At 46.9% G+C, this 14,709-nt stretch overlaps 1 protein-coding gene across 2 annotated transcripts in view; it reads right to left on the bottom strand.

Moving 5' to 3' along the window:
* The window catches only part of RHPN1 (rhophilin Rho GTPase binding protein 1), a 56,395-nt gene that overhangs the window by 17,771 nt on the left and 23,915 nt on the right, over positions 1-14,709 (bottom strand). For both annotated transcript variants that reach the window (XM_026646910.2, XM_026646914.2), the window contains exons 4-10: positions 12,829-12,904; positions 12,037-12,114; positions 10,725-10,849; positions 9,620-9,786; positions 8,656-8,843; positions 5,086-5,242; positions 437-556 (exon numbers count right to left, since the gene is read on the bottom strand). In XM_026646910.2, the coding sequence (XP_026502695.1) occupies positions 437-556; positions 5,086-5,242; positions 8,656-8,843; positions 9,620-9,786; positions 10,725-10,849; positions 12,037-12,114; positions 12,829-12,904 (911 nt within the window). The remainder of the gene's footprint in view (positions 1-436; positions 557-5,085; positions 5,243-8,655; positions 8,844-9,619; positions 9,787-10,724; positions 10,850-12,036; positions 12,115-12,828; positions 12,905-14,709) is intronic.

Below are 14,709 nucleotides of genomic sequence, written 5' to 3'. Positions count from 1 at the left end.
TCCATGGACTTAATTCAAGGAAAAGGAGAGGGAGTACACACATTTTTCATGCCCTGATCCTATCTTTAAGACATCAAAGCAGGACTGAGGTCTTGAGAAGTGAGGCAATAAGCCTCCAAGGCACCTTGCCTGATAAATATCCCCCAAGCCTGGCTGGTGTAGGATTTATAGTTAAAAGTTTGACTATGGAAAGGGAGACATCTGGCATGTTCCAGTCACAGCATCCCAGAAGAGACCCCTTTCAAACCACCACCATGGAAAAGGCAGAGCTGGGGCGGGGAGGGTGTTGAACATGGTTTCTCAGTACTTCTTCACCAAGCCCTCATGGATGCTGTCCACAGAGGGAAATAGTGGGATTACAGTGGGGCTTTTCATGCATCAAAACTTGTCTCCTGGCTAATGCCATACAAGGTTGACTACACTGAGGGATAGTTACCCAGTTTCCTTCGCTCCTCCGGATCTTGCAGCACAAGACGAAGCGATGGTCCCTCCGGCATGGTGACGTGAAACTGGACAAAGGCCTTTTCGTGCTCTGGGAGGTCAGCATCAGACACGGCTGTGTGAAACAAGCAGGCGTACACAGGCTCAGTGGGATATTCAAAGCATTACTCAGCCATAAATAGCTGGAAATTCCCAGGCAGATGAGAGAAGGCAGATAGCCTGTTTGCAGGAGCACTTCGATCTACATTGCTCCAACAGTTTAAAGGGTGGGTGTTTTTAATTACACTAGAGCCTCTGTGCTAAAGGATCCAAATGCAGGGCAGGGAGCCTGTGTATTTAATGGGGCAGCCTACAAAATCACCAAACGTATGAAAAATTTCAAGTTTTTGCACCAGCTCTAGGGTTTATACTGCACCCATCACTGTGGTATCTGGGCACCTTCTAGTTCTCCCAATTTCCTTAGTTCCTTTTTAAAGCAGGCATGAAAAGGAAAAAAGTGTCCTAGATATATATGCCAAGGTCACAAATACAGAGGGTATGGCTACATTGCGATCAAGAGGGGTGATCGCAGCACACAGACACAGTCAAACCAGCTTTGGGCTAGCTATGGTAACAATAGCAGCAGAGCCAGAGCACCATGGGTGGCGGGACAGGCTAGCCACTCCAGTATGTGCCATGGGTCCTGGATAGACTTGGAAGGCTGGCCCATGCCACCCCACCCCTGCTGCCACAGCTGCGCTGCTACTACTTGAGCTAGATCAAAGCACAATCCTGGTGAGGCTGAAACAAACAAGGGTTGTCACAAGCCCTTCGAGCTGCGGATCTAGTCGGTTTGTGTTGGCTTTTTTTTGTAATTAGTCCCTGGCCAAAGCGGCGACTAATCTTTTTAGGTGTGGATGCACTTCAGGATTACAGCATAATCTCCTCTCTAGAGAATAGGAGGTGATAACGAGAGATTGGGAGGGCTCATGACCTGGAGCAACAGAAGCACTTAAATAAATAAATAAATAAATAAATAAATAATAATAATAATAATCAAGCCAGCATGTTCCCAGAACACTAACTGGAAGCAACTGCTGAAGCCTGTTGAATCTGAAGTCAGCCCTATGTCATGCTGGCATTACGGATACTGACTTTCTGTGTAAGTACTGTACCAGCTGGGGATTAATCTTGGCATAAAGAGTTTATTGATGGCCTGTTGCACTGGCTAAGGATTTGTTACTCTGAACAACAGGGCTGGATTATACCTAGGGAGGGAACAAACAATGGCTGTGGCATCTGAACTGCAGAGACACGTTGCCTTCCCAAAAGCCGGAATGGGCATGATGTGGCAACGTGGGGACTCTCCTGTTGATTCTTGCTTTCCCCTTCCCACCCCTTAACCAGCTGTTACTGTTAAGACAGTCACTGCAAAAGCCACACATTGGAGTGTTTAGAAAAATGCTTGTTTTGCCCCCGCTGCCCTATAACGATGCCAGTTGTTATGCCCTCCTCACCTGCTACTCCTACAGCAGTCTCCAAGCTTCCTCCACCCCCACCTCCCCAATCATCCCCTATTCATGGAGCTTCCTCCCAACTCAGGCCCACTAACCCAGCACCCTCTCCTCATTCCCATTGCTAAAGACTCGCTTTTGTCTGTGACACGCGTGTGGAACGAGCCAATAAAGGGAGCTTGAGGTGGGGAGGAAGAGACAACTGAACCACAGATCTGCGCACACACCCCTGAAATGACCGCATTGCTGCAACCCTCTTCCTTCCTCACCTTACCCCTCCCTATCACTTGTCAGGCAGTACTCCACAAGTGGGGTTAGAGAGTGTAAGCGTTTTGGGATAGAGACCAGGCCTGACTATCCTGTAAAGCACATTGAGTGGGCCCCTCAGCGATGTGCTGACTACAGTGGGGGAGGAGGGGAGGGATCCTAGTCTCAGCTCTTCACCAGCTGGTGCTCTGCGGTCTCCTTGGGCCTGCAGGGGCCACTGAGGGCCAGGCTCCTAATCACCATATTGTCAGTGCCGCCCCCCTCTCCTGCTGGGCAGGAAGCAGCAGTGGCAGCCTGGGCCAGAGCCAAGTGTGGAACGCACCAGGCCCCAACCCCTTGTTCATCGAGGTGCTGAGCTGGCTCTCGCTGCTCAGCCAGGTGGTGATCGTCACACTCGCCATCGGCGAGACACACCGCTGGCCACACCCTGCCAACCTGACACGAACCAGAAAGTGTCAAGTTATTTGCATACACGACACAAACCCCACATTTGTAGTCGGCTTGCAAGGGTCTAATCCCCTCTTCAAGTGCTCCCTCTCCTTGATGAGAGGAAGGGATCCGAACAGGGATCTGCCCTCTCTCATTTAAGTGTCCAAACCAATAGAGTCATTCTAACTCTTTGTCATGCCCAATTAATATTTAAATGATCCAGTCATTTAATTAAAGTGGAACAACTTCAATAGCAGAGTGAGGGAGACCCACATCAGAATACCCCCTAGCCCACTGGTTTGGAGACTCACCTGCAAGGTAGCAGATCCCTGTTCAAATCCCTTCTTGTTAGGCAGAGGGGAGACTTGAACGGGGTGGGGAGTCTCCCACATTCTGAGTGAGTACATTAACCACAGGGACAAAGGTTATAGAGGAGGTTTCCCTCCATCCCACCCCTGTTGTTTTACATGGAGTTAGACAGCCTCTGATGAGGCCCCACATGCAATCTAGGCGACCAAATGCTGGTCTCTGTTAGTGATTCAATAACCGGAGGAGAACAGGAATTGAACTCAGAGGGGTGGGGCTTAGGACACACCCCTCTTGTTGGCTTTGTGGATCCCATTCTAAGGTACCTATCTGACCATTCATTATGTAGGCTTTGTAGACCCCAGTGTTGTTCCTGTCATTTTCTTGGCACCCAGAAGTTAGGTGTTGTGATGCTCAGTGTTGCAGTGTCTAAGCCCCCTTTGTGGAGCTGTGCCATTGTAAAAGTATTACTTACATCTTGATTTTTGAAATCTATGTGTTCTGAAGTCAGCTGTTTATATTACTGTACTGTCTAGAGCAGGGGTTGGCAACCTTTCAGAAGTGGTGTGCTGAGTCTTCATTTATTCACTTTAATTTAAGGTTTTGCGTGCCAGTAATACATTTTAACCTTTTTTAGAAGGTCTCTCTCTCTAGTTATATTATAGATAGACTTAAACTACTGTTGTATGTAAAGTAAACAAGGTTTTCAAAATGTTTAAGAAGCTTCATTTAAAATTAAATTAAAATGCTGATCTTAAGCCGCCGGCCTGCTCAACCCGCTGCCAGCCTGGGGTTCCGTTCACCTAGGCCGGCAGTGGGCTGAGCGGGGCCTGCGACCGGAACCCCGTCTGGCAAGGGGACGGCAGCCAGAACCCCAGGTTGGCAGCGGGCTGAGCGGGGCCAGTGGCTGGAGGGATACGCCCTGCTCCTACCCCTCTTCCCCCTGCCTCTTCTCCACCTCCTTACCGGTCTGGGGCTGCTCTTCTCCCCTCCCTTGCAAGGGCCATCGGCGGCAGGGAGGGAGAGGAGGCGGGGCTCAACACAGCATGCTGGGGGAAGAGGCGGGGGAGGGGGAGGCTTGGCTACCGGTGGAGCCTGCCCTACAGCAGCAGTCGGCAAGACCAAGCTTGCTTCTGCCCCCTGCCCCCACCAGAGAGAGCAGTAGGCGGGGGGCGGAGAAGAGCGGGCTGGGTCGGGCAGGATTTGTAATGGCATGCTGCCTCCTGCCAGGGTCCGGCTCAGCCCACTGCCGGGGTTCGGCAGCGAGCTGAGCAGGACCCCGGCAGGCAGCAGCATGCCATTAAAAATTGCCACGCATGCCATAGGTTGCCAACCCCTGGTCTAGAGGCCCCAAACAAGATTGGTGCTCCACTGTGCAAGGCACTGTGTATATACACATAACAGACAAGCCAGACAGAAGGTGGGAGAAAAGAAATATTCTCCATTTGACAGATGGGGAATGGAGACAGAGATATTAAGTGACTTGCCTTGAGTCACACAGGGAGTCTGTGGCAGAGCTGGGAATTGAACTCAGGTCTTCCAAGTCCCAGGCCAGGGCCTTAATGAACTTTTCTGAAGCAGTCTCCCTGTACTAGCCTTACCCCTTCACTCTGAGGGCACAGGGCACCCACAGGCAGTGCTAGGTACAGAATGCTAAGTGGAATACTTCTTAGTGTAGCCTTAGAGATACCGTACTGATTGGCAAGTGCTGGATCAACACTCCACAAGCCCTCTCCTTTCCTTGCGATTTATTCCCATGTCTCTGTTGCAACTCTGAAAAGGAGAGCATATTGCATTCCTATTGCACTTTTTAGCCAGTGCTCTCGAAGGCCTTTACAAACACTGTACAAGAAGCAGGCAGGCAGTGTATCAAGTTCGCCTCCACTACACACCCTGTCCTCAGTTTCAGATTAAGTGAGGTTACAGACAGTTCTGTTTATGTTAAAACGTCCCACAAGGCATTATGCTTCCTGCACTATTATTTCTGTGTCCCTCTCATTTTTGCTCATGTCCCACATTTGAACCTTGAGGGGCCAAGTGCTGAGCTGTTGCTTTGATGAATGCTACATGAAGACGTAAGATAAACAAGCGTTTAGGTGACAGCACAGCCGCCTTTGGGCTGCAGGTCAGCTGTAGGATTGATACTCACAGGGGCAGTCACAAAGTGCAACAGCAGCATAGTAGTGGGAGAGGGCCTTGAAATGCTCAGACTTGACATGGACCATGGTGGCCCATGAGAAAGGTACATAATCCTTCACGTGAGCCTGGGTCATGGTCTGATGCACCAACGAGTAGACTTCTTCAACCTGCAACCACCAAAACACAGGCTATTAATGAGAAGGTTCCAATCAGACACCAGTCTAACTGTGAGGCTGTGGATTAAGAATATAAGAACAGCCATACTGGGTCAGACCAATGGTCCATCTAGCCCAGTATCCTGTCTTCTGACGGAGGCCAATGCCAAATGCTTCAGAGGTAATGAACTGAACAGACCAGACAATCATCGAGTGATCCATCCCCTCTTGTCCACTCCCAGCTTCTGGCAGTCAGAGGCTAAATAGTCTTGAGGGATGGGGTGGAAGCCTCATCACTTGGGACAAAGATTAGAGTGGCCAAAGCAACAGAAAATATTTGGCAGAGAACAATCTTGCACAAGCAGTGAGTGTGTCAGGCAACCTAGCAGGCTTTTTCCAGCTCTAACTTCTGTGGCACAACTACTTGTGTTTGTTACAATACAACGCAGTATAATTAAAATCATAACAGTATGTCAAACTTATATAGCATTTTTATCTCTAGAGCTCAAAGACTGTAAAGATTATCCTTGCTTTATGCTTCGGAAAACTAACGCACATAGATGTTAAGTGACTTGACCAAGGCCACACACAATAGATCCCAGGTCTCCTAAATCCCAGAACTAAGTGAGTTTAGTCCCTGACTTGCTCCACCCAGTGCATTTACAGCAGCTGAAGGAACACTCAGAGGGCCTACAGCATTAATGACCCCAAGCCAAGATATCATCCTGGCTTCACCCTGAAGTGTCATCTTAGTAGAGCTGTAAGACTCTTCAGAAATTAGGGAGGGCTCTATGGAGTCATAGCTGGAGAGTGAGCATCTTTTAAACACCCAACATATTCTTGGTCTATATTTAGCACCTGGATGGGAGTTTAACACTACACGTGGATAGCATTACTAACTGCTGTGGTGCAAAGTGGAATGATTTATGAGCTTAACCATTGTTTATGAATAGAATTAGCAAATTATCCTTAAGTAAGATTAGAAAATGCAGTTATGTCATCACAGAAACATAGGAATGGAAGGGACCTCAATAGATTTTCAAGTCCAGCCCCCTGGGCACTGAGGCAGGACCAAGTAAACCTAAACCATCCCCGACAGGTGTGTGTCCAACCTGTTTTTGAAAACCTCCAATGATGGGGATTCCACAACCTCCCTTGGAAGCCTGCTCCAGAATGTAACTACCCTTATAGTTAAAAAGTTTTCCCCAATATCTAACCTGAATCTCCCATACTACAGATTAAGCCCATTACTTCTTGTCCTACTTTCAGTGGCCACTGAGAACAATTAATTACCGTCCAGTTTGGCCAATGTACATAGCAGAGGGGCATTGCTGGCACATGATGGCATATATAACATTGGTGGACGTGCAGGTGAATGAGCCGGTGATGTTGTAGCTGATCTGGTTAGGTCCTGTGATGGTGTTGCTGGTATAGATATGTGGGCAGAGTTGGCATTGAGGTTTGTTGCATGGGTTGGTTCCTGAGTTAGAGTTGTTATGGTGCGGTGCGTGGTTGCTGGTGAGAATATGCTTAAGGTTGGCGGGTTGTCTGTGGGCGAGGACTGGCCTGCCTCCCAAGGTCTGTGAAAGCGAGGGATCATTGTCCAGGATGGGTTGTAGATCACTGATGATGCGTTGGAGAGGTTTAAGCTGAGGACTGTAGGTGATGGCCAGTGGAGTTCTGTTGGTTTCTTTTTTGGGCCTGTCTTGTAGCAGGAGGCTTCTGGGTACACGTCTGGCTCTGTTGATTTGTTTCTTTATTTCCTTGTGTGGGTATCGTAGTTTTGAGAATGCTTGGTGAAGATCTTGTAGGTGTTGGTCTCTGTCTGAGGGGTTGGAGCAGATGCGGTTGTACGTCCACCAATGTTATATATGCCATCATGTGCCAGCAATGCCCCTCTGCTATGTACATTGGCCAAACTGGACAGTCACTAAGCAAGAGGATAAATGGACACAAGTCAGATATCAGGAATGGCAATATACAAAAACCTGTAGGAGAACACTTCAACCTCCCTGGCCACACAATAGCAGATGTAAAGGTAGCCATCTTACAGCAAAAAAACTTCAGGACCAGACTCCAAAGAGAAACCGCTGAGCTCCAGTTCATTTGCAAATTTGACACCATCAGATCAGGATTAAACAAAGACTGTGAATGGCTATCCAACTACAGAAGCAGTTTCTCCTCCCTTGGTGTTCACATCTCAACTGCTAGCAGAGCACCTCACCCTCCCTGATTGAACTAACCTCGTTATCTCCATACTGATTTATACCTGCCTCTGGAAATTTCCATTACTTGCATCTGAAGAAGTGAGGTTCTTACCCACGAAAGCTTATGCTCCCAATACTTCTGTTAGTCTTAAAGGTGCCACAGGACCCTCTGTTGCTTTTTACAGATTCAGACTAACACGGCTACCCCCTGATACTTTCAACCAGTTGTACACCTGCCTTATTGTAATTTCATCTAGACCACATTTCCCTAGTTTGTTTATGAGAACGTCATGTGCGACTGTTAAAATCTGACTAAAATCAAGATACATCATATCTACTGCTTCCCCTCCCCATTCTCTAGCCCAGTAACCCCATCAAAGGAAGACATTAGTCAAGAACCAATCAAGCCAAGCCAGTATAATCCATTCCTTATAACCTTATTATCCTCTAGGTGCTTACAAACGGATTGTTTAATGTTTGTTCCAGTATTTTTCAGGTATCAAAGTTTGACTGACTGGTCTATAATTAATTCCCTGGGTCCTTTTTGTTCCCCATTTTTAAAGACAGGTACTAGGTTTGCCCTTCTCCAGTCCTTTGGGACCCCGCTCATCCCCCACACTTCTCTTAAGAGCACAAGAACGACCATACTGGGTTCATCCAGCCCAGTATCCTGTCTGACAGTGGCCAGTGCCAGACACTTTAGAGGGCGTGAAGAGAACAGGGTAATTGAGTGATCCATTCCGGTCACGAGATTGTTTCAACTAAGGACTCGTGTGATTTAGCTCCAATTCTCACAGAGGATTCCTTATTTTTTGGAAATATGGATTAAGATTTAACAATATTTACAAGTGCTCAGCTCACGATTCAGGCGTGGAGTACCCAGGAAACTGATGGCTGCCCCTCCCGATAGCTGTGACTAATGGTTGCATTTCCCCCAGGGGGGCAATAAGTGTGCACAGCCTGCAGTGCCTCCCTTGCTCATTGCAGCAGTGACAGCTCCATGTAGTCCCATCCCATCCCACTGCTTCCCCACAGGGCATGCCTCATCCCCCAAGCCAGCTGTGCTTCCTCCTAGATCTCCCCTTGCTCAAGGGTTCTGCATGTTCCTCCCTGCTGGTTTTCCTCTTCCCGCCATACCCCAGACGGCTCTGCTGAGTAAAGCCACAAGAGATGGGCAGCTTTGCCGGGTTCAAACAGAAGCTGTGCAGCGATGTGTACCCTGGCTGCTTCTTGTGCAATCTGCAGCTGAGTGAAGAAGTCATTCTGGGCGCTGGTCAGGGTGACCTTCTCAAAGACACACTCCTGCACCTGCGCAATCATCAGTCGCACAAGCATGTTCAGCGAGGCAGTGCTCATGTCCAGGCTGGGGGCGTTGGAGAAGTTCTCCTTCAGGTAGTTAAAGGCACCTGCATGAATAGAAGCAGCTGGAGAGAGACATTGCAAAAGACTCTTCTGCTTACAACTCTAAAATCAAGTGGAGGACTGGCAAATGGAGGTAGCAGAGAGCACCACCACCACCACTCAGTGGGATTAGCAGAGCAGTAGACGATGGCCACTGATACGCCTGGCACTTCATATGATTAGGACTCATTCTCAGTGCTCTCCAAACTCTGCCTCACTTTGGTATGTTGCTCCTGCCTGCCTCAACTGTGTGTGCTCTAGAGACTCCGGCAGTGCTTAAGCTGCTCCACACCATGGGTGATTGCCGATTCCAATGTGCTGGTGAAGTCAAAGTCTGATTCTGGTAAATGGGTGCAACTGTCTAAAGGGCTCAGACTAGAGGCAATACCAGTCACATATGCATCCGAAGAAGTGGGTTGTAGCCCACGAAAGCTTATGCTCTAATAAATCTGTTAGTCTCTAAGGTGCCACAAGTACTCCTGTTCTTTATGCCTCAGAACAACGCACTCTCCATACTGGTCATGAGGTCTTCTCACAGGGTCAGGATTGAGAGACGCATTAGCAAAACTTGGGATTTGGTGGGTTATTAGTCTGGTACTATAGCAGAGCAGGGGGCTACAGGTCAGGATTAGGGGGCACTGGCCAGGCTCAGTGCATCTACGAAGCATACGCTCAACAACGCCAAAGTCTCTCACTTGAAATGAGCAACAAGTCCTCCCCACCATTTTTTCCTGGGAGAAAAAACAGAAATCACCAAGAAAGCTCCAAACAGCTGACTTACCGGCTGCCTTTTGAAAAGCATCTATAGCCCGGTCGACTCCTTGCAGGGTCGTGCGATCCTGCCGTGCCCCAATCTGAGTGTGCAGAGCTCCAATGTTGAAGAGCACGCTTCCCTTCTCAAAAGCCAGAGCGCGCTGATGGGAAGGGACTCCAGTCAGCGAGTCATACCTAAAGACCGAGGGGAGAAGACAAATTTGTAGCTTAAAATGCAGATTTGCCAGTATGCACTGGATATCACTGGAGCATAAATTTAAGCCTACCAAAAGGGGAACAGCCTTTTCAGCAGCTTGAAAAGCCACCCACTCTCAATGCCTATATTGGTAGAAGGGCTAGCCACAGAGATGAGACCTGAAATTTCATAGATCCCAAGGCCAGAAGGGACCACTGTGATCATCTAGCCTGACTTCCTCTGGAACACAAGCCAGAGAACTGCCCCAAAATAATTCCTAGAGCAGATCTTTTAGAAGAGCATCCGATCTTGATTTGAAAATTGTCAGCAGTGGACAATCCACCACAAAGGGAATGATGCCATTGCACAGCGTTCCACAGGGCAGTCTATGACTTGGTGCCTGCCAGACCCGAAAACATCTCAACAAGATGTGGCACGAACAAGGAGGCCTCTGGGGCATTGATGTTTAAAAAAAACAAGCCTCTTTCCATTTATTATGCGCTGGATTCCATGTTTTGCTCAACTTGAAATAGAAACTATGAATGCTGTGATCACACTTTGCATTGACTGTACATCACATGCTGGAAAGGATCTCAAAGCACTTACAGACAGCAACAAGGTTACAATGCCCTTAAAGATACAGGAGCATTAAAATCCCCATTTTGCAGACTTCACTGAGTTTAAGGTCACATGGAATGTAGTGCTGGAACCCAGATCTTTATGTTAATATGCCCAACTTCTGGTGATGAGGACAGAGAGAAAAGGCCAGATTTTTGAAATATTTCAGAGGAACAAGCTCTACAGAGGGCCTGGGCATCTGGATCTATTTACCCCCAGCCCCCAAAATCAGCAATATTAAGACTACACACACACACACACATTTTTACACTTACAGGTCAGAACAACAAAAACAACAACAAAAACCACCCTCACTAACCAGTGAAAGAAGACGCCCAAGTTTTTATTGGGAGGGAAGAATCTGTTGTCAAGAAAGTAAAGCTGGTTGTAATATTCCATCAGAAGTTCTAGCCCCGCCTCGTTCCGGCTGGGAGTCCGCATGGCCTGTGGAAGAAGAGGGAAAAGAGTAACACATGCTGCCGTGGCTTTTAGACATCAAGAGGGGCGAAACAGTGGCAAGTGCACCAACAATTAATGGGAGACACTCCCTGCTGATCAGAGAGAGCATAAGGCCTATGCGTCACTCAGTGCCACTTCAGCACTACTCTGAGGGCACAGAAGTGACATTTAAGAGGTGCAGAGGCCTTGTCTTTGGCATAGGGGGATGAAATTCATCCCATATGAACATATCTGAGATTCTTTTACCATGATAGAAAATGACAGTACACCCGTACACTGAATGAGGCAAGGATCCTGGGGGGGCGGGGGGGGAATAGTATATGATCATAATTAAAGTCTGTGCCTATGCCCTTTGATACAGGAGGGCTGAAGAAAGATTTACTGGCAAAGCATCTCCTAACTTTTGAGTGCTTGACTTTGAAACCTTAACCTCCTTTTAATACAAGTTTTTGGATCTAACCATATAGGTCCATAGTTGGCACCACTTCACCCATATGAAGCCTAAGATTAGAGGAAAGGCAAGTTAGAGAACGTCCAACTCTGGGCTGGATTATTAAGATTGACCTCAGCAAACTGAAAGCTAGGGGTGTTTTTACTGCAGCCTTGCTGTGGCAGCTACATTAATCTACCAAAGCTTGGGAAAAATAGGAGATCTGATCAAATGCAGGTGTGGGAAGCAGCTCATTTTGGCTTCAAAAGGCAATTTGAGATGACAGGTTTTAATAGATATGGGGTGGAACCATAGAGTTCCATTATTAACAGATCCAAAATTAGTCTTTTTCCATTCTAGCACTGGGCTTTTCTGCTGTAAATTGTCTGAGGTTCAGATGGCAGGGTGATATTTTAGATAAATAATTCTGACGGTTGAACCATGGTCCAATTTTAATCTTTGCTCACTAGGGCCCCAGTCCTAAAGCTTGACTCATGACGGCAGACCCTTGCACCAATACAGTATTTTGTAACCTATAAACTGAAGCCGCAATTTTTCCAACATGTGCTCCGGGGAATCCCATACCCCAACGATATAAAGCACACAAAGCACTACAGAACAGCTCTTGAAGTTCCGTGTAAAGATCACCCGTAGAATTAATGATTTGCAAAGAAGCCCCATTTTCCTCCTAAATCAGCCAAAACAGGGTAGATTTTCATTTTTAAACATGAGGAGTACAAACCTGCCGAAGCTCCATGAGCTCTTTGATTTCTTTTTCGAATGAGATGCCATCTTCCCCATAATGTTCACAGATGAGATCCTGGAAAAGGGAGGGTAAGGGGAGAGACAGGGAAAAAATAGAAGCTTTTCGTTTAGTTTGTTGGGTGATTTCTGTGGCTACTGAACAAGCAACTGACCATCTCTCTTAGCAAAGGAGTAGATGCCTCTTGTAAACACATGGCAAACAATGCCAGGAGACCGTTCTGCAGTTCCACCACACTCCCTAACCCTGCAAAGCTTCAAACAAAACAATGTTTATGCACAGGGGCTCTTGGAGAACTGGTTGGGCTCCCATCTGCAAGAGATTTTGGGACAGTTCTTTGGTAGCTTTTCCACTGCTTTCATCCCCTCTGTAAGTAAAAGCCCAGGGGATGTGATCTGGCCTATTATTTGCAAGGCTTTATAAACTGGTGTTACTGAGACACATAGGCCTCTTGGCAATGGGTCCCCTGTTCTTTGCAAACAACTCATCTCAGACCGGACAAACTCACTATATCAAATACATTACTTACAGGGTATTTGTCCATAAAGGATAACATGTAAGGTCTCTGTTGAAAGCTTGCAACATATTGATGTTCATGGCATGATGTATGTACATGCGATATTTAAGGAATAATGTAACTATACTGAAGTTTATGCCTTTATGTTCTTAAAGTTAAAAGGAGTCAGCAGGATGACAGCTGATTCATACAGGTGGGAGGTGCCACCCCACCTTAGTCAGAATGTCAACTCAAATAACTTTAAGCAGGCTTACCTTTAATGGGGCCATTAAATCCATTTCCTTAGTCTCCTTTAGCCCCAAAGGAATCATAGGGACGCTGATAGATTCACTAAAACAAAAGATGACAGACAAACAAAGTTTATATTTCCAGTCACTATTATCTTATACGTGCAAAGGATCCTCATGCTTCAGGCCATAAGTGATCACCAGCTGGGGTCAGGAAGAAATGTTACCCCTGATTAGAATGGCAAAAAGTGCAGTATGTGGGTTTTAATTTTCTCTGTAGCAGCCACTACTGGCCAGTGTCTGAGACTAGTCGGGTCATTAATATGATCCGCTGGGGGCATTTCTTATATTCTTCTCTGGCCTACTTCAATGGCAGCCCAAATGCTATAGGCCTGAGTGTCTCAGGTTAATGGTCACTTCACCATGGTGCTGACCATGATTCCATTAAAGTCAAAGACAAAACTCCCACCTGACTTAAAGAGGACCAGGCTGTGAGGGAGCACACACAAGCCAGACACGAACGTTCTCAGCTGTGAAGGTAGTTTTGGAAGATCTCACATCAGGAACAGCATTTTACTTTATGAGGGCTTTGGGTGCATGTTTTGCAGTGCATGGGTAAGAAACTAGTGCTTTTAGGTTGCTATTTTAAATTTTTAAAAAGCAGCCAGAAGATCAGAAACTGAATTGGCTGCAATGGTCTAAAGCAGGGGTTCTCAAACTAGGGGTCAGGACCTCTCAGGGGGTCACGAGATTATTACATGGGGGGGGGTCATGAGCGGTCAGCCTCCACCCTAAACCCTGCTTTTCCTCCAGCATTTATAATGGTGTTAAATATATTAAAAAGTGTTTTTAATTTCTAAGGGGGGGTCGCACTCAAAGGCTTGCTATGTGAAAGGGGTCACCAGTACAAAAGTTTGAGAACCACTGGTCTAAAGTGTCTTAATGAACAGCTCTTGGGAGACAGGCAAAGATCTGAGCAAAGATCAGGGATCCAGCAACTCCTGGGATCCAATCCCAGTTTTGACACTTAAGTGACTTGCCAAAGGGGGTAGAAATTAGGATGGCTTAAGTTCCTGCCACCGATAAAATGGGGATTTAACATTGGCCTACAATCACAGGATCAGTTAATGTTTGTAAAGCACTCCGAAGAGGAGAAGTGTTCATTAATGTGTGCCCTGTAAATGGTTTACAACATCAACATTTAAAAAGAGGATTCCTGTCAAGTAGTTTAGGGCCAGCATTTCAATGGTTACAAGAGAACGATCAAGCCAGGGCTGCCTTTTAAAACTGGAAAAATCTGAATTTTAATTTCATGTCTTTGTAGCAGCAGCAGGTCACTGGGCCTGCAGCACATTATAGCTTGGCAAAGAGACCACCCCAGTCTAGGTTCAGATCAGTTTGCAGCAAAGCTCAAGCCTCTTCCTATAGTGGGCAGGATCTGAACATTAAAACCAAGAACGCCAATGCTGGGAAAGTTCAGATTGTGTCCTGGATACCAAATCCCATATTTGGAAGCATTTGGATCCAGAGGCTTAGTTTTGCCTATTAGAGATACAGGGCCCAATTCTGCACTCTGCTGTAATTCCATTGACTTGTAAAGTAGAGCAACTCCTAGTCACCAGGTGTGAGAGCAGAATCAGGCCCTCAATGTACAGCCCTCGATTAGCAAGGTTTGGTTTGGGACCCTCTCCCCACATCTCTAGAGAGTATTAACCAAATACAAGTGCCCCTTCGAAAGTCCACGGTTAGATCTGCAAAGAAGATTCCTGTACAGATGAGAAAGTACAGCAAAGTGAGCCCCAAGCAATGATAATCCCACTTCTAGCTGCTTCAGTGATGGACCCTTTGCGGTGTAAATCAGCAGATCGAGATTTTTCCATCAGGCCTCCTCTTTTGCACAAACCACAA

This window comes from Terrapene carolina, unplaced genomic scaffold (assembly GCF_002925995.2).
Source record: "Terrapene carolina triunguis isolate 2854851 unplaced genomic scaffold, T_m_triunguis-2.0 Scaffold58, whole genome shotgun sequence".
NCBI classification, from domain to species: Eukaryota; Metazoa; Chordata; order Testudines; family Emydidae; genus Terrapene; species Terrapene triunguis.
Note: the sequence above shows the minus strand (reverse complement) of the source record. Positions and strands in the feature narration are given on the sequence as shown.